Raw genomic sequence first — 27,064 nt, 5'->3', positions numbered from 1 at the left:
AAATTAAAAGGATTGACAATTTGAGAACTTTAAAATACACTAACATATGATTGCTCTCCTCTCATATTTTCTTTGTATTCTGTATTCATTGATTAATACAATTAATATAGAATAGTAAATAAACAAAGGTTTTCTTTCTGAATGATTAAACATTTGAATTCACATTATTTCTAATAATCTGACAGTCTCTTTAATCAGATACTGTTCTTGTTCCATATAACAAGATTATATTGTATTTATATCCCTCCTTAATTCACATAGTATTTGATATGTATTGTTTTATTTCTTTATCTCTTAAATTATTTTGTTAGTTGTATTGCAGAGACAATTTATTTTTAATCAATAAAAAAGGTTTTTCATTTTAGCAACAATACAAGATTAAAAAGTTTAATTTTCAGTATTTATTGATTTAGATAAAATTATTAAATAATTTAAAAATGCTTTGTTAATGTTTTGTTTAATCAAATTACATAACAGTCTTACTTGAATCATTGTTTTATGACCATAGTGATAAGTACAATCAACTAGATGATCATAACCATCAATATTACATCCATGTCCATTGGATTCAATTACAGAATTATTGAAATAATTGATTAATACAGATTATTAAATAGCAAGCATGATATTTATTGTTCTTACAATAAATGTTATTTTAATCTGTAATATCTTACATCATTTTTTTTAATGTTTACTATGTTTCAGTTTTGTTTGAATTTAAGAGTTAGATTGCTATTAGTTGGACTAAGTACAGTGATTTCATAAAAAAAATAAAATATCTGATTATTCAGAAATCAATAATTGTTGATTTTGTTTTGTTGAAAATTTTTATTGGAATTGTAATTTAATTTTAAATTTAATACAAAATTGTAATGTTTGATCATTTAAGTAATTTAAATATATTTAAATTTAAAAATATTTTACTTAAGTCATATTAGTAGCATTTGAATTCCAATTTTACAAGATGTTTTAAAATGATAAAATTAATTTTGTTTTTTATCAGTGTTAATAAAATACAATAATTTATATTTGTTTAGGAGATGCTGCATTATTAGATGCTGCTAAAAAGGGAAATTTAGCAAGAGTTATGAAATTAGTAGGACCAGAAAATATCAACTGTAGAGATTCTCAGGGAAGAAACTCAACTCCTCTGCATTTAGCAGGTAACATCAATTAATTAAGAGTTGTTTATATATAGATTCACTAGGAAGCTTAATCCTTCTGCTTGCTTTCCCATGGACAAGTAAGCAAACAAAACTTTCGAACAAGTTCACAAATCATCACAAATTAATTAAAAGAATAGAAACAGTGGCATCACAATCTATATGTGCAAGATATGTTTATGTAATAACATTATTATTTTTCATCTGAAAATAGATTAAAATATTTATTTATATTGATTATAACTATATTTTAGTAAATATTAGCATTTTGTGCATTATTTATAATTTTTATTTATTTGCTACTGTTCCCATAAAATATTAGAGGTGGATATTATTTAGAGTATAGAATAGTCTATTAACATTCATTTTTTCAGTTTAGAACTCTTCGTGTTTTCAATGAAATTTTGTTGTAACAAATACTCATATATAACAAGAAATACAGACTGGGACTATAACTGTTGTTATGCAAGTTTTCTTTTTTAAACTCTATCTATCCTATAGGCACTAAGAGTTTTTTTTCTTCATTGTGGACCTAGCTAAACCCAAGGTGACAGTGACCGTGTAGTGAGGAATAGGGCTAGACATATCTGGGATGAATCACCCATGAAAAATTTCTGGGTTTTTTGACTGCTCAGATATGATTCCTAGTCTTCTCAGAGCTGTAGACTGATGCCTTAGTTGCCTTGACCATCAAGTCATAATTATGCATATTTATTTTATTAGAATGAATCAAAATTTTGATTTAATGTAGAATCATACCATTTGATTAAAGTTTCAATATAAGAATTATCATAATTTTTCATTGAAATTCATTACTAAATAAATAAGATTTATATCTATTTTCTTTAAAACCTCTACTGTTTAAATCTTCATAGACAATGTGTTTAATACAGCTTATTTAATATATTCTGATTTGATATAAAAATCACCTCATAATGTCAAGCAACTGTTCATTCATTTGTCTATAGAAATAACTAGTTATGTGAATTTAATAAAATTTAGTATAAATATTATTAAAAAAACTTATTATTAAATTTCTAAGACTAAATTACTAGACATCTTGCTTTTCATACATTTTTGTTTTAAAAATTTTAAATAATAATACTTACTCCTTAATTTATATTATGTAATTAATGAATTTTCTATTTGAAAATAATTTCAGGTAAAATTTTCTTCTCTCATTCTTTGACACACTACCACTTGGAAATTTTCGATTTTTAATAAACTATTATTTTTGTAAATATGCTCCAGTGACTTGATTCCCATAACATAATAAGATTTCTTTTAATATGACATTCATTTCATATTGCTTCAAGTGTATTTTAACAAGGGTTTATTATATAAATAATATATATATAATATGATGCAAATGAATATATTTAATTATTCAACTACAAAGTAAATACATTACAGTTAGTATCAAAGCCAACTAATGCTGTATGTTATCGGGCTAATTTTTGATTAAATAATTTAAATAATTTAGAACTACTGGAAGAAATGAATCAGCCTGGAGCAGAACTCAAACCTGCAACTCCCACTTACTGTGCAGACACATTGTCAATTACACTATCCGGACCTCTGGTTTGATCTCATCTTCCAGTATATATAACATTTTGCTATAATCATCGTTGGTTACTATGGTGCCAGAGGGTACATCAAGTGCCCTCATCCTGTAAACTCTCATATAAGGCACTTAACCAACCATTATATACCCCAGCAAGGCATATATATATAAGCCAGCAGTTGTTTGGCTTTGATATTACAAGGTTTAGGTTTAGTAGAGTTGTTTGTTTACAGTTAGTACAGGCATACCTCGACTTACGTCGTTTCGAGTTACGTCGTTCCCGATTAAACGTTGTTTGTCAAAAAAGTATATGGAAAAATAAAAATGAAGTTTAAGTCATTTTATTCGACTTTACGTCTGTCCGCCACAAGTATTGAAGTCGTAATATCACTATAAAAACAATTTAAAGCACATAAAATCATATTAAAAAATATTTACGAGTATTTCTGTATTTACAGTACACGCATTTGTAAATTTAAATTACTTTTTTCTGTACTATATTAAAAACTAAAATTTATTTGTTTGTAGGCTTAAAATAGATTTTTATTAACCATATATTATTAAAAACGCATTAATAAATAAAATACAGAACCAGGAATGGTAATTTATGGTTTAGCCTAGTGACAAGTAGATTCGGAGACAAGTAAATTCGACTTACGTCGTTTTTCGACTTACGTCGTTCTCCTGGAACCAATTACCGACGTAAGGCGAGGTATACCTGTAATTGAAAATTGAAATGATGTACAACATATTAATAAATTTTTTACTCATACCATGAGAGAGACTATAGTAATTTGTTTATTACTGCTACTCTGTTACTGAAAAATCAGTATAAATTATCAGCTTCCAAAAGTAGTATTATCTAGTAATTTATTTTGAGAATTTATAATTACTATTATTATAATATAATTATTACAATAGAATTTATAAAAAAGACATCACAAGGAACAAAAAGAGAAATTTTGACAATTAAATGAAATAAATCTGTACAGAAATTTCCATTTGAGCTTTTATTAAAGGTTGCATTCATTTTTGCATCAAAGATTGCATATTTTATACATGCATTAATATTAGCCATTGATTCTTTTTAATGTGTATTCTTTTTAATGTGTATAAAAATGTTTCTTGCTTGCTTAAAATAATAGAAAAACTTTTTTCATTGTATCTATTCTCAAAAATTATAAATTTAATAATTATAAGATTTTTGTATTGGAGATATTTTAAAAGTAAAAAAAAATAATCTATTAATAAATATATATATTAATCAATGAATGTGATGATTATACAATAATTGTTAAAGTTTTATTTATAGTATTAAAAATGATTAGTTACAATCATTAACTATGATTATATAGTATAATCATAGTTAACTATGATTATATAGTATAATCATAGTTAATGATAGTTAACTATAACTATGATTCAATCATATTTATCTATGTAAAAATGAACTCATAATATTTCATCATACTATTTATTAACTAATGATTTGAAAATAAAGCAAATAAAAAATATTTCAAAAGCTGGCAAAGGTTTATGCTTGAATTTCCTACACTCAAACAAGATTAAGGGGACTGCTTTCCCATGGACAAGTAAGCAAACAAAACTTTCGAACAAGTTCACAAATCATCACAAATTAATTAAAAGAATAGAAACAGTGGCATCACAATCTATATGTGCAAGATATGTTTATGTAATAACATTATTATTTTTCATCTGAAAATAGATTAAAATATTTATTTATATTGATTATAACTATATTTTAGTAAATATTAGCATTTTGTGCATTATTTATAATTTTTATTTATTTGCTACTGTTCCCATAAAATATTAGAGGTGGATATTATTTAGAGTATAGAATAGTCTATTAACATTCATTTTTTCAGTTTAGAACTCTTCGTGTTTTCAATGAAATTTTGTTGTAACAAATACTCATATATAACAAGAAATACAGACTGGGACTATAACTGTTGTTATGCAAGTTTTCTTTTTTAAACTCTATCTATCCTATAGGCACTAAGAGTTTTTTTTCTTCATTGTGGACCTAGCTAAACCCAAGGTGACAGTGACCGTGTAGTGAGGAATAGGGCTAGACATATCTGGGATGAATCACCCATGAAAAATTTCTGGGTTTTTTGACTGCTCAGATATGATTCCTAGTCTTCTCAGAGCTGTAGACTGATGCCTTAGTTGCCTTGACCATCAAGTCATAATTATGCATATTTATTTTATTAGAATGAATCAAAATTTTGATTTAATGTAGAATCATACCATTTGATTAAAGTTTCAATATANTGATGAGATTTTATTAAAAAGTAATTTTTATATTATTATTATTACAAAAAGGCAAAAGGCTCTTAATTTTGAGGATAGAGATGAATTTCTAAAAAAGTTGTAAATGCCAATAATTAGTAAAATTTTCATTAAATTTAATCTCACTTGAGTTATGACACATGATCCCCTCTGTTTCTCCACCTCCCTGATTTTTACCTACCAAAATTTAATAGCATCAATGTCCTACATACAGAAATAACCTTGTCAAGTTTTTAAATGTTTGGTTCTATCTAGTTCTGAGATATAATGCAAAGTAGACACTGATACAAATACACACAGAGTTTTGTAAGATTTTTTTTTTTAATTTTTGGGTTTCTTAAGTGTCAAATCATCAAGAAGTATAAAAAAAACCAGGGAATCAAAATTTGATATATTACCATATGCTTCCTATTTTATATTCTATAACAGTTAGGAAAAGAAAATGACAAATAACAATATTTTTTCTTTGCTTTAAAAGTATTGCATACAATAACAATATCAAACAGCTAGTTGGTTATTTATTCTTAATATGTAAAAAATGTATAAGGTTGATCCAAATATTTAAAAATTTTTACAAAATGAAATGCAAATGCTTGTCAAAATAGCTACTGAAGATTGAATTTTATATTCTGTATTTGGAATATGATAGTTTTGGGTAAAAAACATGACACAATAGAACAGTTTGATAAATATATTTAAGATTGCTAGATTTCGTCTTTTAACTAGAAGTATCCTAATTTTTAACTGCAATTTTTTACATTAAATTCTATCTTTTATCATGTTGAAACACAGACATTTAAATATTTTTAGTAATTTTTTGTTCTGATTTATTGCCATATTGTGAGTAATCACATTTCATCACCTAAATAAATAAATAAATAAATAATTAATTAATAATGAAACTAGTTTAGTTTAAATATATACTTATTTAAACTAAATAATAATATTTCTAGTTTAAATAAATAAGTCATAAAGAAAGAGTAATTGAGCATCTTTAGATGTTAGAAGCAATAAATTAAGGAAAATGACTAAAATGAGTCTGGTGATTGAGTATAAATAAAATATGCTAAAAATAAATTATCATTTTTAAAAATAAGATTATTACTTTTATTGGTATGATGAAAATAAACGTTACTAGAGAAAAAACTTTTTTCAATGTGTTATTTCTGTAATGTATTGTTTTTAATATTCAAAATGGTAAAAGTTATTATTTCTATGTTTAGAAATTCGTAAATAAAGTTGGCAATGTTGTTGCTGGACTTTCCTGGCATTCTTATTGGTTTTCATCCTTGATAATTGGTACCTTTACATTTATAAGTCTACAGATTGGTTTGCACGATATTAAAGGAGTGGGTCCAATTTTCCTGAAAATTTCTAGAAACATTCCCCGAATACACAAATATCCCTGCAAAATTTTACATTTTTGACAAAAAGCATAGGAATTATTAAGTTTCAAAGTGGATAAAAATATTGTGCCACCCCATACACTAACATCCATACATACAGAAAAAACTTCTAACTTTTTTTGCATTTTCTGACATTTTAAGATTTTCTAAGTCCAAAAATGTAAAAATCTGGGTAATTATTTGAACAGTTGCCATACTTTCCTTCTTTTATATAACAGCAGGAAAGTAAAAACTATATTTTATTCACAAATTATAATAATAGCATAGTCATCTCTTTAATCTTTAAATTCTATTTAAATAAATGATATAGTCATATTTATAATTTTATATTTATTAAGCAATATGTCATATTATATTAATGTTCAAAAAATATTTTAATAAAGATTGTCACTTATATTATTTATTAATTTAAACACTTTTATTTTGTTTACATTATATGATTTTTAATAATTTTATAAAATATAATCATTATTTTAATATATGAATTAAATTGCATCTTTAAATTGACTAATATTATTATATCTTAAAAATTTTTCTTTGTTATTTTTAGTATAAAAGTAGGATGGCAAAGTAATATAACATATTTAATTTATGGTTAGTTTCTTGTAATCTTAACAACATTGAATTAGTAATATGACAATATGTAGGAAAGCCAATACAATTTGAATAGATTTATCTTGGCAATTTGACAATGAATATATGAATTTTCAATTGCAAAACTTTTGTCATTACTTTAAGCTCAACATGAAATTTTTTCATTTTTTGAATTGAAAAGAAAATGTAAAATGCTGATTTCTGTGATGAAATATATTTCACTATTCAAATTGCCAGGAAAATTTAAACAAATGTTTCTTCTTTGAACAATGCAGAAAAAGATTTCTCTTTAACTCATGCATTAGATTTCATGTATATTTAGTATCATTAATAAAACCAATATTAATAAAAATACAAGTATTTATTTATATTTTTTAGTCTTTCTCTGCAGAAATCAATATTTTACATTTTGTTACAATTTATTATTTATAAGTTAAAAAGGAAAACAAATCATTAAGACACTCAAAAAGACTTGAAGTTTGACTCCTAGAACTAAGATGACAAATGATTTTGGAAAAAATTTATTTATTTATTAGAATCTCATTATTTATTTATTGAGTAATTAGTTAGATGCTGGGAAGTAAGATTATATTTTATATACATATATATTAAATGATAGTTTTGAATTATTTGAGAATTATTTTGAATATATTATATGAATTTGTTTTTTAAAAGTAATATATTCTGCGTAAAATAAATTTTCAGATTTTTGGATATTTTTAATTTGATTGGTTTTTAATTTTTTTATAATTGGGTTTGACTTTATTTAATGACATTTAACAGTTTGTTATTAGAACAAAAGTTTTATTTTCTGACACTAAGCCAAATGATTGCCATAATTAATCAGGCTATTAATGTGTTATAATTATTTTCTACAATTAATTTATAGTTAGGCTGCAATTTTCAAAAAGTTTTAGATCTATAAATTCCCACTGTTGTCCTCTCTGTCTGTCTGTCTTCCTTAATCTCAAGAACAGAGTTAGATAGATGAAAGTCAAGACCAGATATGGAAAGCTTAGGAGCAGGTTACCTCAATTAATTATATATGAATTTCCAGTTTGAACCAGAAGTCATGTCATTTTAGTTTAAAAATTTTCTCCTGAACAGAATTAGACGACTGACAAGACTATTGTTAACAAGAAAAGTATGATGTACAGGGGCAAGACATACTAAAATTGAGAGCATTGTGATAAAAAATTGCAGCTTGGCATTGTGACCATGTCACAATAAATAATAACTCATTATACAGTACAGTACATAGCTCATTATACAATCTCAATAATGCAACATATATGAGATTGTGTTGGATTAAGGAGATTTTTGGTTTATTGGAAGTAAGGTAGATTGGTAATTTAATCATTTGGAAAGAAAATATTTGTTTATTTGCATGATATTAATACATTGTAATAAAACAAATAGAATATCAAGAAAATATGAAAGAACAGCAATCATATGTTACTGTATTTTAGTGTTTTTAAACTATTCATCATGCCTTTCAAAATAATTTTCAATTGGCTTCTGTTGTTTTGTTTTCTGAATATGCTATTGTTGCCAGTAATCAGTTGCCAAGTTGATGGAATTCCCAGTAAATTTTGTGGAAAATTGAAACAACTGTAGGAAATTTAGTGGGAGGTACAGTATTTTTGGTGGGCAAGTGGACTGATTTTTATATTTCTACAGTATTGTGTTATTAGATACTGTATTTTTTTTGGAGCAACCTAAAATAATAAGCCTGACAGTCATTAATATCATATCCAATTAAAAAAATTCATGCTTAGACTCAATGCCATGCCACATTTAATGGAAAAGTAGTCAAATTTAGTGCGAATTTTTAAATTAGTTTAAATTAGCAGTTTAAATTAGTGGAAAGTGAAAAGCCAATAATACTTGTTGGCTAGTGTCAGATTACTAGATGTGTCAAATTAGCCAAATGGTAGATTACTGAGTTTGTACTGTAATTAAAATGACTTGATTTTTTCATAATTTATATGAAATTTGAATATAACAATACATTATAAAATAAAATCACTATTTTTCCAGCTGGATACAATAATTTAGATGTTGCTGAATTTCTTTTGGAACATGGAGCAGATGTTAATTCACAAGATAAAGGTGGCTTAATACCTTTGCATAATGCATCTTCATATGGAGTAAGTTACATTAGTTATTATTAAATTGTTATTTTATTTTTTAATTTATTTAATAAGATTCTTAACTTTTAAGTAATCGGAAATGATGTAAATAAATGTTAAATAAAATTAATTTTTGTTAATAGATTAATGATTATTGCAAGGAAATACAATCCGTTAACTAAAAAATTATTTATGGTTTATTTGCTGTAGTTTAAATTTTCAGTTATAGCACATGGTTTATTACAGAAAAGATGATGTTAAAAACAATTTACAATTATTAAAATTAAAATATGAAACATTGCAATTTATCTGTAATGTTATGTAAGCTATACATCATTACTCTTTGAATGTGTGTGTGAAGATTAACTATTTCAAACTTGTATGAAAATTTTAAGATAATTTCAAATAAATTATAACATATAAGTGTATATAATTGAATGAGTAAAAGAATTCTGATTAGTCTATTAAATTTCCTTTACAGATGCTAAATATTAGTTGATTATGGCATGTAGCATTAATTTAAAAAAAGTTTAGAATTTTCAGTTTCTTAGATAGTGATATATAAAATGATCTTTAGGATGCAATTGAAAAATTTTAAAATTAAAACATCTATTAGAAAGATTTAGTGTTTACATTATTTAATCAAACTTACGTAATTTTAATAATAATCTTTTTATAATAATTTGATACACTTTCAGGGGATAAAAATAGAATTCCTGTTATATATTTCTTATATATTATAACTATAGATTATAATAGCTAAATATAGCTACATTACAAATAATAAAGATAATATAGAATCATTAGTAAAAGTAATATATAGTACTGTTAGAATTACAGTGGTACCTCAGGATACGAAATTAATCTGTTCCGAAACTGAGATCGTATCATGAAAATGTCGTAAGGTGGATCATCTTTTCTCATACGATTACATGTAAAACCAAATAATTCGTTCCAACGCGAAAAACATACTCAAATTAAAGCCAAGTAATACATTAAAAAAAATAACTGTAGTAAGAAAAACAAATGAAAAATGCGAACTAATGTAACGTCGTATGGTGAGTTTTTGTTCATATCGTGGAGCAAAAATATGTTCGAATTTCATGTCGTATCCTGAAAATTTAGTATGCTGGGGCGTTCGTAACCTGAGGTACCACTGTATAAGGAATCTATAAAATAAAATTTAGTAAAAATGTCATAATTTAGTTTTTTTAGGAATAACTCAAAAAAAATCTATTGAAAGAATAAGTAAATCTGGAGAAAAAATAAATATATATAAAATATTTCTTTTAAAAAGTACCTCTTTCACCTTCTGTTTCATTATATATACAATTAATAATGTTTTAAATGAAATTTAACTACCAAAATTTAGAACTGTAAGAAAGGCAATGAATTTTAGTTTAATAAAATTTTTTATTTGTTATATATTTGTATTTTTATCAAATATGCATTATGCAAATGTTTCATCATAATCTTCAAAAATTATATTATTCATTGATTTGCAACAATTAAAGATTTTTTAAACAGATCTTTATGCAGTTTTTAAATGATATCTATCAAAAATAAGGATTCCTGTATGCTTAGCACTATCCAATTTTATAACTGAAGATATTAATGAATTTAATTCCTGAGGAGTTTGTTGAGTAACAATAGGAATATTAGAAATCAAATTTATAATAGAGTTTGAGATACTTTAGATTTAGATTTAAAAATAAAAGTCTTTAATTCTTTTATTATCCCTATTCTTCTATATAATGCTGAAAAATACAATGTTTAAAGAAATTAAGGATAAGATGACAAGATTTGAAAGTAAATGTCTTTTGATAGTTTTATATATAAATAGTATGTTTACATAATGGAAAAAGAAGGTAAAGAGAGTAGTATTCTGTTGCTAAGTGATAAGAAAATTAGAAGATAGAAATGTTATGATACAGAGCACAACTCTATACATCAAGATTCCAAGACTTCTAAAGCAATGGCTTAATTGGAGGCCAGAAGGAATAGGATAAACCTAAAGAAATTTGAAAAACTATTTTTAAAGATGTTTTATATTTTGTAGAATAAAAATTAGATAAAAACTGCTTTAAATGACAGAAGGTATTAGTGAAACATTGTTTTTGTCCTATGGATCTGATAAGACTGTGGATGGATGGATTGGAGATATTAAAATTTTTCTTCCTGTAGATCAGTGATGCCCTGTGAATCATTTAAACTGAGCCACAAATTTAGCAAACAACCTCTGCTCCTGTCCACTTCTTCTGTAAAAATTACTTTAGATGCATGCAAAAAAAATTGCTTATTCAGTAACCTAAGATAAGTTTGCATAAAAATATTCTTTTTTCTTCTAGCTTAATATCAATAGAATTGTATTTTACAAAGTGACTATTTCTATCTGAGAACCACCTGGCAAATGCTTGCAGACCACCATTGGTCAAAGGATCAATCATATGTTGAGAGCTACTGCTACAGATATTTACAAATAGAAAGATTGTCATTTTGTTGACGATTTTTAGATTTGTATGACAAAATTAGTGGTAGTATTATATTAATGTTTAATTTTTATTTCTTTGTTGTCTTTATGCATTAACAGTATGGTGAAACTTTGTTAATATGGACTGCATCAATCTGAATGTCATTAGATTAATGAGATCCATATTTGCTATCCAGATAAATTTTTTACAAAAAAATATTAAATTAATTTTTAAAAATTTTCATAGCTATTTAATAAAGTTCAGTTTAATGAACAATTTCTGGTAGTGATCTGTTTGGCTGACTTAGATCCAGTCTTACTTTTGTGTTCAATATTTATTTAGACATATTCTGAAAAGGTACAGTACATGTTATGCCTTAAATTATTAGTCATATTACATATTAAAGATGGTATGTGATATGATTAATAATTTTTGTTTGGCACAAGTTAACATCTCAATGAAAATTACCCAGAAGTTTGACAGATATAGTAATTTATTTTTCTTTCTTCATTTATAACAAATCTAATTGATTTATTTTACTTTAATTACTAAAAAAAATAATAAAATACAAAATATTTTGGCTATACAAAATTTAATATAATACAATAAACAAAAACTTTTTGATTAAGGTTACCAAAAATAGTTTAACACAAAATATTTCTAATCAATATATTTTCATTGTACAGGATGATGCCAAGTTTCATATATTTTCATTTAATATTCTATTTAGAAAAATAAAACTATTAAGTTTATATATTGCTTTATATAACCAAGTTTAATTTAGTGGAGTAAGTGAGTTTTAGAAAGACATTTCCTAAAACTAAATTTTAATAAAATATGTTTTTATTATTAGTCCATCTTAACTTTCGAATGATAGAGACATATTCAGTAAAAAATATTAATAATCTTATTTGTTGCAACAAAATATTTGAAAAATGATTTTGATTCATGAAAATACCCTCTTTGCAACAAATACTCATTAGATATTTTTCAAATTTGTTTTTTGTTTATTACTCTAAAATAGAAAAAAATGGAAGTAATATTTTTAAGTAAACTAATGATTTTATCTAAATTTTATTGTTTTGCTTGCCATACCTGTATATGTATAAAATAAATAAATTAATTAATTAATGTAATTAAATATTTTTGTAATTTCTATTTAACGGATTAACTTTAGAGAAATAGAGAATATTTCTGAATATTTATAATTTTTTTCTCAGAATCTCTTGGTAATATTTTACTATGTACTCCATTTAGTAGGCTAATATTTAATATACATATGCTATGATATCACTATACTAAGAATTTTTTATGCTTGATTCACTGTCTAGTATCAGAAAAAAAGCCATAGTGGAGAACAGGTTTATTAAACTGGGCAAGTTATTGTTATTACTTAGTAGAATTTTCATTAATTTTCAAAAGTTCATTAAGTTTAAAGTCATTAATTACAAACAAAATTTTAATATAATAATATATTGAACATTTTTGATAACTTGCTTTCATCAAAGACAGAATAATTGCACAGTCAATTACCATTTCATTAAACAGTTTATAAAAATTATAGCTTCTATGAGATAATAATTTACCAATTAATTATTTGCAGGTCTGTACTGAAGGAAATTTGCCAAAAATTATCAAAAATACATTTAATTTTATTTTTTGGTTTTATATTTGTCTAAAGTTAAATATTAAAATAATTTTCCCTTTCTCTACAATATGCCCAATTGGTTGATTAGATTATGAATGATATTTATATCAGAATAGAATAATGTATTATTATTTTTTATTATAGTAGAATTTTTTAAAAAATACAAAATTTATCTACATTATTATGATGTGTATGGTGTTTTAAATAATTAAATTTAAAAACTTTAAAAATTAAAATAAATTTAAACAGTAGTTCTATAATTCAGATTTATTTCTTATATTTTTATAAATACATATGTTTACAAGAATTAAAACACGTATTATAACAACATTTTTGCTAGTACAGTATCTTTTCTTCTCTTTAGGAGAATTATTTTCAGTTAAATGAAATTTTATTTAAATAAATTGAAAATTTTAAGAAATATATTTGAGATTATTATATATTCTAACAAAATAATTTTGTTTTATTGAAAAATAATAATAATGCTAGTAACACTGACTATAAGTACACTATATTGACTATGAATAAAACTGATTAGATGTGTTGATAACTTGTTATCCATTATTGTAAAATTCAGTTGCGACAGCATTGGATAATACAACAGATGTAATCTCTACTACAGATCTTTCTACTAATCATCATTATTGTCTGGAGTAGGGATTACTTGATCTCTCAGTTCAGTAGAACTGAAAACCATCTTTAAATTGCATAGAATATTGAATTAAAAAATGCTATTAGTGATGTAAGCAAAAAAGCTTTATTCTATTATACTGTTGCTCTTCAATTTCCATGCTACAGATAAAATATTAACATAAAAGATTGCAATAGTTTATCTCCAGTGTGGATACTTTTGTTAATAACAATAGTCCAGTTGCATAAGTTTTTTTTATGCTTACATTGTTAACTTAAATTTTATTTCTATCTTATAAATTTGAATTTAAACAAAGCTTTGTATTATTTTATTTAATGTATTCAGTACTCAATGTTCTGCACAGCTTAGTTTTATAAACAAAGCCAAAATTATTTATTTTAATTAAATATATGCTAGAATATCAATAGCTGTTAGTGTTTTTTTTTTCTTTTGTTTCTTTTATAGTTTATCTCTCCAATTGCAACATCATTTTGTATCTATTTATTACTATTTTAGATCTGTGTAATTGAGTTTTATTTGAATAAAAAATAATAACTGCATGACTTAAAATTTGATCAAAGTATAAAATATGGTTACATTGATATGTAGCAATCTCATTTTTATATTATAAATGAAAATATTTACCAGATTAATTGTTTTTAATATTTAATGAAATACTGTAGTTTTCATTTTTAATGTCTCACTTTAGACATTAAATTATTATTTCAGATTTATAAAATGTTCTTTATTTTTATATTATTTTATTTTTTAATTAGTTTTATTTATGTTTTGAATAAAATTTAGAATTTTTTTTGTAATTAAAATAATTCAAGTATGTTTTTATATCATTGATTTAAAAATTTGAATTTTTACGATAATCATATTTAAAATCTTCTGTTTTAAATTTTTTTTTAAATATTCTTTTTTAATCTCTGTTTATTGTATAATATAATTTGCAAGATTGTAATCAACTTGAGAATTTACTTTTTTTTGAAAAGGAGCAATTAATTATTATTAAAATAACATATTACAGCAATAAAAATATTTACAGTTGTAAAGAATCTCTTAAATCTTTTGAGTGTAAAAAGAATGGAAAATTAAGTATTATGTATTATTTAATAATGTGTATATTTGATTTCTGTTATATAATTTAATTATTTACAATTATTTACAGATATGTAATTTAAATAAAATAAGATACAATTAAATGTTTAATTAATGTAACGATATTCATACTTTATGCATGCAGAAACAGGACAAAATGCAACAGAGATTTTTAAAATGCAACTTTAAAAATATTTTTTCTGTTATGTCCCATTTTTGCATTTTAAAATTTATTTACTTTTTATTATTATTTATACTCTTTTCAATTGTTTAATATGTATAAAATTGCAATTAAGAAAATCTGTTAATTATAATTACTGTATGTTCATATATTTACATACTTGAAAAGTTCATTACTGTTCAATATTTTAATACTAACATGATTTAATTAATTAAATTTTGAAAAATGATCTAAATTTTATTATTTTTGTAATTAATTCTATATACATTTTTAATTATAGAATTTTAAATTTATTGATTAGATTTACATTAATATAATTTGAAGATTAAAATATTTATTAATTGATTTAAAATTATAATAAAAATTATTGTCATTATTTAAATTAATATATATATAAGAAAATATGCAAATTAATCATGCATGGGTAACCACATGAAAAATTTATGATCTTGCAGTTTGACTAAACCTTGAGATATTTTTTTTTCCCCTAATATTTTAGTTTAGAGGAAATAGCTTGGGGGTTTTTAACTGTTGTTCAGGAAATCATTTATCAAGCACTGGCAGTTTCATTTAGATGGTGTAATGGAGTGCCAGGAGGAAAGAGTTTAGACATCATTTTATCATTAGAGAAATTACTACACCGATACTGCAAGTTAACTTTTTCTTCGTCGTAGCAAGAGGATAGTTAACATTGAATATTAATTTATTAATTGTTGTCTCTTCTCTCTTCTCTTTTGATCAATATGAAAGCTTATAATTGGAAGAGAAACAATTTTCAAAAATGTAATTAAACTACTTTACTAAATACAATGTTAAATAAAACATCTACAAATTTATTTAAGCTTTGCAAAGTCTTTTTAAGATAAAATTATGTAGATGATAATACAACTAATTTTAATATCATGTTATAAAAATGTTGAAATGATGTATCAATAAATAAAATTTGAATTTATTATATCATATTATACATATTATAACTCTCATAAATTTTAAATATTTTAAATTTCTATTCAACACAAAATATTTATTAACAAATAATAATTTAAATTTTATTTACAGCATTTGGATATTGCTGCCCTTTTGATTAAATATAATACGGTCGTAAATGCCACCGATCGCTGGGGGTTTACCCCTCTTCACGAAGCAGCTCAGAAAGGAAGGACACAGCTGTGTGCATTACTAGTGAGTATTATGTCATACAAGAAAAGAGTATAGCCTTGGGAGATGAGGGAAGTTTGCAATCGCTTGTCATAAATACTGTATCATCAAACAAATGTTTCTGCTGAGTAAAGAAATCAATCTCTTTATATGCATCCATTTGTTTCTTTCTGCTTTTCATCTTATCATTGCATATATCTTCAGAATGTAATTTTTTTTTCCAGTTCTCTTAGACTTCAGTACAATAGCTTGATCAGATAACAGGCAGAAGTGATTACTAATGTCAATGTAATGGTTTGCATTTGTGATATGATGTTGAATGTCTGTATTTGACAGATATAGAATTTTCTGAAATTGATAGGGAATTCATATGTGAATGTTACATTTTTTCTAATGTATTTTCTTTTGGTCTTTTTATTCTTGCATTTTGGTTTTCAATTTTCTGAATGTTACTATGTTGTTGGTATTTCATCCTATTCTAATTTATATATTTTTTTTATTTTTTTGTCAGTACTTATGAATGCTTTTATACAATAGAATTTATAAATTAATATGCAGTTTTATTCACAATTTTTAAATTTTGTGTGAAAAATGAATATATATATCAAATTATTCAATTGAATAATTTATCTAAGTATTAAAATATCAATACTTTGATTTTACCTATTATGTAATTAAATAGTAATAAGCAATTTTAAAAATTCTTAGTGTTAAAAAGAAGCAAAATATCTTAATTATAGCTATGAATTAGAAGAATAACTAGTATAGTTGTAACCTGTCATAGATTTAAATATTTTTTTAATGTTTTTGTATATTTTTTAATAGTGTTTTTTTCTTAATTTCTTTTCTTGTCATAATTATTAACTTTGATCTGACCTTAACACCCCACTCCCACCCATTCACACCTTTGCATTCCTGATAGGTTCATTCACATTTATAATCTATTCAAATTTATTGATATAAATTTGAATAGATCAGGTGTTCCTCTTGAAACATTTTGTTATAGAAGTTGTATTCTATAGCAGACCTCAGGAGGAGGTTGAAAATGTTCATATTTTGTTAAAATGTTATTTTACTGGAAGGACTTAGGTTTCTGTATTATATTTAGTATCATAATTATTTGGTTATTATAAATTTGATGATTCATTTTTATTTTTAAAATTGTATTTACCTCTTCTGCTTTTGGTATAAAAAATTTTTGATATCATTATTAATGAAGTTATATTCATGCTTGGCAAGAAAATATGATAAGAATTTTATTAATGAAAGTAAAGTCTAAAATGATGAATGCTTTAAAATTAAATAATTGAACAGATTAAACAATTACTTTGACAATAGTTATGTATTAAAAAAAATATTCAGTAAAATGTTGTTGGGTCTTAAAATAGTTGTGGTTCTTAATTATTTTTGGCTAAACACATTTTATCACAGGAAATTTTGCTCAAATACTATAGTTAAATCTTATAAAATAAAATTTTATATTAAGAATTTTAGATTGCAGGAAATAATCTATCATTGCAAGTTAAAAAACAAATATGTCACTAAACTTAATCCTAAAACTACTGGATTATTTTTCAGACTGTAGTAAGGCTAATTTTTAATTGATTGATTAACAGAATTTGACCTAAAAATAACATTTAGTGACTGTCTTGTTGGGCTGCAATTTTCAAATTGCAGACTTATACATTCTCCACTGTCATTCATCTGTCTGTGTGTTCATTTATCTATAGAATGGAGTTAGAAGGATGAAAATCAAGACCAAATATGGAAAGCCTAGGGTCTGCAGACCCCAATTAATTATATTCAAACTGTTAGTCTGGACCAGAAGTAATGTAATTTTTTTTAAATTAAATATTAAAAATTTCAGTTTGGCATTATGATAATGTCATTTGTAGATTAATAATTAGAAAATAATTAAGCAATTTAGAAAATTTTGAGAGAAAAGATTAGTCCGGAGTAATTCTTGAACCTGCAGTTCCTATATACTGGGCAGACATGTTAATCAGGTTAACACAACTAAGATCTTTATCTTCTCTTTGCTTCTAGACCTATATTACACTTTAGATCAAACATGTATTTCTATTGTGCCACCTGTGGATATTCAATGTTTACAAGCCTATAATGGTTCTTAACTATTGAAATAAGAAATTAATTAAATAATTTTTAAAATAAATTCTTATTAATTAATTTTTATTCAAGATAGTGATATAACAGCCTATCTTTAGATCAAATTATGCTAATTAATTGAAGAATGTATTTAATGCATCCAAAAATAATCTGACAGTTTTAGGTTTGTTGATTTGAAGTTTAATTGTATTATATGTAATTTTGAAGTTATGTTCTACAATCAAAAATTTATAAATTTTCCTCATAATTTAACTATTAATATCAATTATGATAACAAATCAATGAAGTCATAAAAATATATCTGTACTTCATTTTGAAGGAAAAATATATAGTTATTATAAGATTATTTTCTTAATAACTTTACATAACAGTCATGTTTAATGTTAAATTTTTAAATATTTAATGAAGTAAGAGAAAGATAAATTTATTTTTTAAAATTACACTCCATAAATGCTTGAGTTTATGGTAAAATTTCAAATAAAATTAATGTATACATACTTATAATTCACTTTTAGATTAATTGAAAACTGATTTATAAAACTGATTCATTTACTATGATAATACATTTAATGAAGTCTGTTAAGTCATTATAACAAACCTTCAGAAAATTATTAAAATGCATATATAAATGAAAAGCTTGCAGATGATCACAGGACCTTTTTAATATTTGTGTGTCTAATATTTAGGCAGTCAATTAAATTTACAAAATAAAGTGTTTCTTGCAATAATATAACAATAAATGTTGACTAGATATATATATATATATATATATCTGGTCAACATTTATTGTTATAATACCAGATATATATATATATATGGTTAATATTCATTTGACATATACATATCAGTCTTTTTTTTTTCTGTATTATTGACAAATATTTTCCAGTTATCAAAATTCAGTTTTATGTTTTTATTCTTACTGTGTAGAATTGTAAACTGTATTGTATTAATATAAATGGCAAGGAAAGAAGTCAGATAATTTATACCTTCATTGTAAACATTTAGCATCAGCATTAAAATGAAGATAAGCAGATCAAAATTTTGTGAATTTTATCTGTTTCCTTCACCTCCAAAATAATTGATTATTATTAAATTCATAGAATAATAATTTTATATTAGTGTCTGAACTTAGAAATTTAATTTTTGAAATGAATAATGACCATATTGATGTTTCTAATTTCATAAATAAAGACATTGTATTTATAAATAAATAAATGATTATATTGCAAAATATTATAAAGCCATAAAACTAAAAGATATATTGGTTAGTATTAGGTATATCTGAATAATAATTGATTTTTATATTTAATTTTAAATAAATAATTTGTAAATAAATATGGTTAAGTTTGTGTTTGTAATGATAAATATTTAGTAAATAAAGTTAAAAATTAATTTTCAATTATGTAATTGTATAAAGTTAATAATTTAATTATTTTTAGAAATCTATAATAATTATTGCTTAGTATATATTTTTTAAAAATAAATTACAATATTTTTTGAATTGTTATTTATAACTTTATAATTTTTATTAGCTTGCTCATGGTGCAGATCCTACAATGAAAAATCACGAAGGACAAACACCTTTGGATTTAGCATCTGTATGTTGTTTTCAACTATTATTATTATATTTAAATTATATATATTCTAAGTTAACTAATTTCTTTAAATAGGCAGAAGATGTTAGATGTTTATTATCAGATGCAATGCCACCACAAACATTTCCGCCTACAGCCAAAAGTAATTCTTTGTCCGGAAATATTTCGCCTATTCCACCCACAAAGTATGATTTTAAATATTTTTTTTTCAAACTATTATACTATTTTTTTAATTTCATTTAAATGGTATATAAAACACTATTTAATATTTTGGTAAAGTTAAATATACAATTATTATGTTATGTTTATATTTAAAAATTTTTGAGTAAATGAACATTTATGTATTTGTACAAGAAAAATAAAAGAGAATAAATTATTTTTCTTGTCTATAGAATGTTTAACATTAGTAAAATATATGAAGTATTTTATCAAGCATGCATTATATTTGATTATAAAATTTTTAAACAAAACTTGTTTGTTTTGAATAAAAACTTTTAAATCAGAGAATTAAATATTAACCTATTATATGTTGAAATTTTTCTCTGGTGCATGTCACTTCACGTTGAATTTTTGTTAATGTTAAGCCAACAAAAATTACATGTTTTAGAAAAAAATAATTGTGGCTATTGTATTGTCCAAAATTATATTTTTATTTCACACAAACAAGATAGACATATTTAAAAATGTAAGAACAAAAATAATTATATTTTGGAAGTTAGTTTTAATATAAAAATTATAACAACTAGTAGCATTTAGTGTCAAAAACGTTCCAATGCAGAAACAAGATAAGTTGGGTTCATCAGTCAAGGTCATTATGTTTCGACTCAAGATATTTCGGAAAGACCACTGGTCGGGTTAGTGTTTATAGTTATTAAAATTTTTTTTTATTTTAAAATCTGCTGAGTTGATGCATTTTTGTGAAAATATCTTGTAGCAGCATTAAGTGGCCCAAAAAGTAATAAGTTACCCAAATGTAGTACAAATATCTTAATCTGCTAGCCCAATTTTGCATTCCTGAAATCCAGACATATTTTATTAACCAGCCATATTTTTCTTTATGAGATAAGAGAAAAAAAAGGGTACTCCATGGGTAAATTGATACCTGAAAATGTGTTACTGTAAAAGCAAAGCCATATTTACCAGATTAAAGTTGTTCTTGGTATATTGTTCCCATATAGCATGGAACATATGCATATCACAGTTTGGAGAGAATTTTGACTTTGAATTTCAAAGTAGCCATATTTCAAACTAACTGAATTCTGTAACATGTAAATCTGTATATCACCAGTCAGGACAAAAGTACAAACTAATGGGATTTCAAACTATATGAGTTTGAATTAACAAGGATTTCTTGTATTACAAACTTATGAAACATTAACATTAAAATCATTGCATTTTTTTAAATTAAAAAAAATAATAAACTTACTATAATTATGTGACTGCCCATTAAAATGCGAATGTGAATGGCTGGAATGATCGTGTGAGTCATGCAAATGTCCATGACCTAAATAAGTATATAATTTGCAATTGAAAATTTACAGGATATATATTGGACAGTTTTTTATATCCTTAATTTAAATTTATCTTAAAAAAAACTAAGTTAACCAAGTTCTGAAATATATGCTAAATATAAGCTATAAACATAATAATTTTATTTTAATTCCTTTTTTTATTTATAAATTAAATTTTTTTTATTGTTGTATCTTAACTTTTTAACTGACATCCTTATATTTTTGGGTAAACTTTTCAGGAGAATAAGTCAAAATGCTTAAAATTGAACACGTACAATATGAAAATTTACATTTAAACATTCCAATTTGAACATAAATAAGATGTAGGCACACGAACATATATTTGTAAGTAAACATTCCAAAGCAATTTCTTAGGTTATGTGACAAGAAGACAACCATAATAAATTCCAACATAAATATTTAATGAAACTGACAAATATTTTTGGCCTCATTAAACTTGCAATGGTGTCTAACCTGCAGAAAATTGCTAGAATAAAATAAAAACTTTGCTTAACTTGCCTTACCATAAATCCTGTGCCTCTAAAGCAGTGATTGCTTCATAGGTGCACATTCATAATCAAAATTTAAAATTGGCATATAACTCAAACTATTACATAATCTGCGCTACCTTTTAAATACAGATGATATGTGCACAATTGAAAATGTTATACACATGAAAATATGGTAATTGATTTTTTAATGTGAAATTCATATGTTTAATTTTAAATAATGAAATAGTCAAAAATAAATGTTTGCTAATTTTATCATCATTTTTTTAATATCTGTTTTGACATCATTAAATTGATGTTGAATTTCTCTATATTTTTATCATTGTCATGCATTAAATTTTAGCTTCATATATGAAGCATTTAATTATTGAAGATACTTTTGTGTAAATGAAAATAGTAATATAATTTCTAAAAAACTTATTAAAACAATTTAAGTAGTTATTTTTGAATATTTTGTTTTGTTTTTAGACAATGAAGCAGATAATAATAAACAATATTCTTATTGAAAAGAGAACAACTAATTAAGTAGTTTTTTTAAATTTAAAAAAGTAGTAATAAATAATCTCATAGCTGTGAATGCCATAAAAAAATTTAATTTGGTGTTGAACATTTATCTAAATAAAGTAGGATTTTATTAAAAATTATAATGTCAAATATAGCTGTAATAACCTAATGTGTATTAAACAATTGAATGGTGAATTAATTAAAATACAGTAAACTCTGCTTATTGTAATCACAAATATTACCAGTAATTTCATATTATCAGAATTAGAAAGTCCCAAAACTTAAAAGTAAAAATACATTCACTAAACTTTGACTACAATAAGCAGTTATATCACCACGTATGATTTTAAATATTATTTTTTTTCAAACTATTATACTATTTTTTTTAATTTCATTTAAATGGTATATAAAAACACTATTTAATATTTTGGTAAAGTTAAATATACAATTATTATGTTATGTGTATATTCAAAAATTTTTGAGTAAATGCATAACATTTATGTATTTGTACAAGAAAAATAAAAGAGAATAAATTATTTTTCTTGTCTATAGAATGTTTAACATTAGTAAAATATATGAAGTATTTCATCGAGCATGCATTAGTTATATCACCACCTTCAGATAAATAAGCATTTTTAAAATGTTTTTATACTATCAGTCTCAACATATAGCTGATAATGTACAATTGTTATCAGCTGTTGTGATGTTTTACCATTGTTTTTAATGCTATGTGTTAATTACTTAATTTTAAGTTGTTTGCATATAGTTTAAATTGCTGAAATTTCTTACTTCAGTTATATGCTAGATGAATTATTATTAATTAATTAATAATAATAATAATAATAAAATGAATAAATTTTTGTTATACAATTCTTAATTGTTTTAATTTGTCCTTCTAATGTTATACTCAATAAAACCAGAATTTTTACTAATTCTAACTTTAATTACTTACTCACCTAATACTATTGGTTAGATATTGTTATCATATAAACAAGTTTCAAAGTGATTACAATAAGCAGATACTGTTGTATTATATATACAACAGAATCTGCTTATTGTAATCACTATGCTATTTCAATTCTATAAAATTCTTTTATAACTTAGTTTTGTGTTTGTTTGCTATAAAAATGAAATTATGATTCTAAAATATTCTATATGAAAAAATAATTTGATTCAAATTATAGTTGTAATATTAATTAGTAAATTTCACGTAAGTGTAAAATTACTTTCTTAATCAAATTATTACTGATTAAAAATTAAAACTTGAAGATACAAAATGACAGACTTATGAAGACATTTTCTATTCAATATATTTTTGACATTTCAAATTATTACTTTACACATAAATTTTAATATTTTAATGGTTAGCTTATACACTGAATATTACAGTATTATACTTATTATTTATTAAAAGTATAATACTTTTGATAAATATTATAACAGAATCACAAAGTTAATTGTAATTTTGACAGCTAGGCAGTTTTATATGTTGTGTTTCATAAAATATTGAAAATACTTTCTATTGGAAAAGAGCCATTTTAATAGAGAATTTTAAAATTGTTTTATTGTTAACTTTATATAATAATATGTTGTTAATTAAATTTAAACTGTCTGTATCATTTGTATAATAACAATCGTCAAAATATAATTATGTTTAAATTGAACAGATTAATTTATCGATTCAATTTATTTCATCATATGTTAAAAGGATGAAATGATTTTGTAGTTTAGTTAATGTAATTTATTAATGGTTACATTAATGCATTAATGCTTTATTGCTAAATTTATAGTAAGTCATGCTTACACTAGCTAGTAATAAAAATTTGATGCAATATAGTAGAAACCTATTTTATGGTCACTTGTTTTACAACCTCCTGTTTTTATGACTGGTATAAATTTTCTGTTATGATTATATGAAATACCATATTTATCATATTTTTTTCCTGTTAACTGTTCATAGTTCAAAATTCATTTTCAGAATAGAATTTCAATTTATAATATTGATCCTACAAGAAATTAGAATGATTTACATTTTACCTAATTAAGAATAATTTTTCAGGGACAAATTATATGTATATTGTAGAAATGGCTACTGCATAGAAATAAGTTATAATAATAATTATTATTTTTTTAAATTAAATATTAAAAATTTCAGTTTGNTTAGTTTCTCAAATTGTCAAATTTCACAAATGAATAAAATGGCATAAATTCAGAAATTATTACTTGTATTAGCTAGAAATACTGGGTAAGTAAAAGAATAAGTTTAAAAACAACTAGTATAAAAATTTCTTGGGAGATGTTGGCTACTTACGGTACTTATTATCTATCTACAGTAAAATAAAATTGGTAATAGTAAATAGCTAGATAATATAAATATTATCTAGCTACTTACTATCACCAATTTTATTTTCATTGTCATTTTAAGTTTGGAAATTTAGATATCTAAATCTGATAGACAATGTGGTCAATAATATCATAATATAATACAAGAAAAAAGTCTATTATGTAATGTCTATTAAGTGAAAAAAGTCTATTAAGTGAATGAGTCTATTATGGTATCAAGATATAATTTCTTCCCCTTCATCTATTTATTACCTATATATATATATATATATATATATATAGGTAATAAATAGATGAAGGGGAAGAAATTATATCTTGATACCATAATAGACTCATTCACTTAATAGACTTTTTTCACTTAATAGACATTACATAATAGACTTTTTTCTTGTATTATATTATGATATTATTGACCACATTGTCTATCAGATTTAGATATCTAAATTTCCAAACTTAAAATGACAATGAAAATAAAATTGGTGATAGTAAGTAGCTAGATAATATTTATATTATCTAGCTATTTACTATTACCAATTTTATTTTACTGTAGATAGATAATAAGTACCGTAAGTAGCCAACATCTCCCAAGAAATTTTTATACTAGTTGTTTTTAAACTTATTCTTTTACTTACCCAGTATTTCTAGCTAATACAAGTAATAATTTCTGAATTTATGCCATTTTATTCATTTGTGAAATTTGACAATTTGAGAAACTAAATGTCATTCTAATTTTGTTCTATTTAACTCATGTCTCATTGCTTAATCTAGAACAGCTTTATCCAAATTAAACAATTTTTTTAAAAATATAACTTAAATCATCATCATTCTTATTAATTTTATTCCCCAAATAGACAGATCCTAGCAGGCAGCATTCATCACTGTAGAATTAAATAATTTACATGGGTCTGAATTTTATTTATTTTTAAGTTTTAGTCATTAAAAAAATTAGATTTTTTGCAGTTTTCAAAGCTTTAACTCTCTGCCCTTGAAATTGTTTTGAAAATGATAGAATTGGAATTGAAGTTATACTTAAATATGAAAATTTATTTACTACTGTTAATCTCGTATTCTTTAAATAGAAATTAGATTCATTTTTAGACAAAGCTTTACCATTAAGGAAAATCGTAATCTTTGAATATGAAAAAATATAGATACTTTCTTTCAAAAATATGAGTTTACCAAGGTCAATTTTCTCTGTAAACCAACCTTTGAGGATGATCCAGCATCACATCATCTGCATATTGCACTGAATGTGCAATTTTATCCCCACCAGGATTTTATCCTTTCAAATATTTTGTCAAAATCAAAGTCATAAAGTTGAACAAATAAGGAAATGGAGGATCTTCCTGTGGCAGACTCTGTTAAATAAAACATCTGTATTGAAATCTCTCATATTATTATTATATAGAATCCAGACAATTGGCTAATTATGTTTATAAACCTTTTATCAACTTTATTATTTTTTAACTTTAGGCAAACTTTCTCAATAGAGATTGAATCAAATGCCTTTAGTAAATCCAAAAATGCTATGTAGACCAAAAAATGTTAGATTCCACAATTGTATCTGAATCAGATATTAATGCAAAAATATATCCAGTTTAATTCCGCTATTCTTAATGAATGCAAATTGCTATAGTGAAATAACTTTTTGTTTCGATCCATTGACAAAATATTTTAACTAATACTGCCGTAAATAATTTTCTTAGAACAGATAGAATAGCAATGGGTCTATAGTTAGCTGGATTTGATTTTTCGTGTTTTATACAGCATTAAAAAAAATAGCTAATTTCTACATCTTTGGAATGTCCATTTTTTTGTAGATTAAATTGTAACATTCTATTAATAACTCAATTGCATTTTCTGGTAATTTTTTTTAAAGTTCAGTGGGAATTAAATCTATTTCTGGAGCTGTTTTATTCTTCATATTTTTAATTTCCCTCTGTAATTCTACTAAAGAAACTAGTTCATCTACTACTAGATCATCAGTTTCTTCTTTTAATGAGTACTGTACATTCATTAAAGGAAGAAACTGACATTATTTATTTTTACATCCCCTTTTTTTCAAATTGATAAATAAGAAATTGATACCCTGCTTCAAAGGAAATGTATT

General features: G+C 23.7%; 1 protein-coding gene across 1 annotated transcript in view; it reads left to right on the top strand.

Annotated features, from left to right (window-relative positions):
* Positions 1-1,009: 1,009 nt before the first annotated feature.
* LOC111624342 (tankyrase-1-like) overlaps positions 1,010-27,064 on the top strand; it is a 70,761-nt gene continuing 44,706 nt past the window's right edge. The window contains exons 1-5 of the mRNA XM_023367164.1: positions 1,010-1,163; positions 9,081-9,190; positions 16,267-16,389; positions 20,025-20,090; positions 20,163-20,272. Coding sequence (XP_023222932.1) covers positions 1,088-1,163; positions 9,081-9,190; positions 16,267-16,389; positions 20,025-20,090; positions 20,163-20,272 — 485 coding nt within the window. The 5' untranslated portion in view covers positions 1,010-1,087. The remainder of the gene's footprint in view (positions 1,164-9,080; positions 9,191-16,266; positions 16,390-20,024; positions 20,091-20,162; positions 20,273-27,064) is intronic.

Source organism: Centruroides sculpturatus, unplaced genomic scaffold, assembly GCF_000671375.1.
Source record: "Centruroides sculpturatus isolate CEXI.00-Female unplaced genomic scaffold, Cexi_2.0 scaffold9, whole genome shotgun sequence".
Lineage (NCBI taxonomy): Eukaryota > Metazoa > Arthropoda > Arachnida > Scorpiones > Buthidae > Centruroides > Centruroides sculpturatus.
This window is presented reverse-complemented; position numbering and strand designations above follow the sequence as displayed.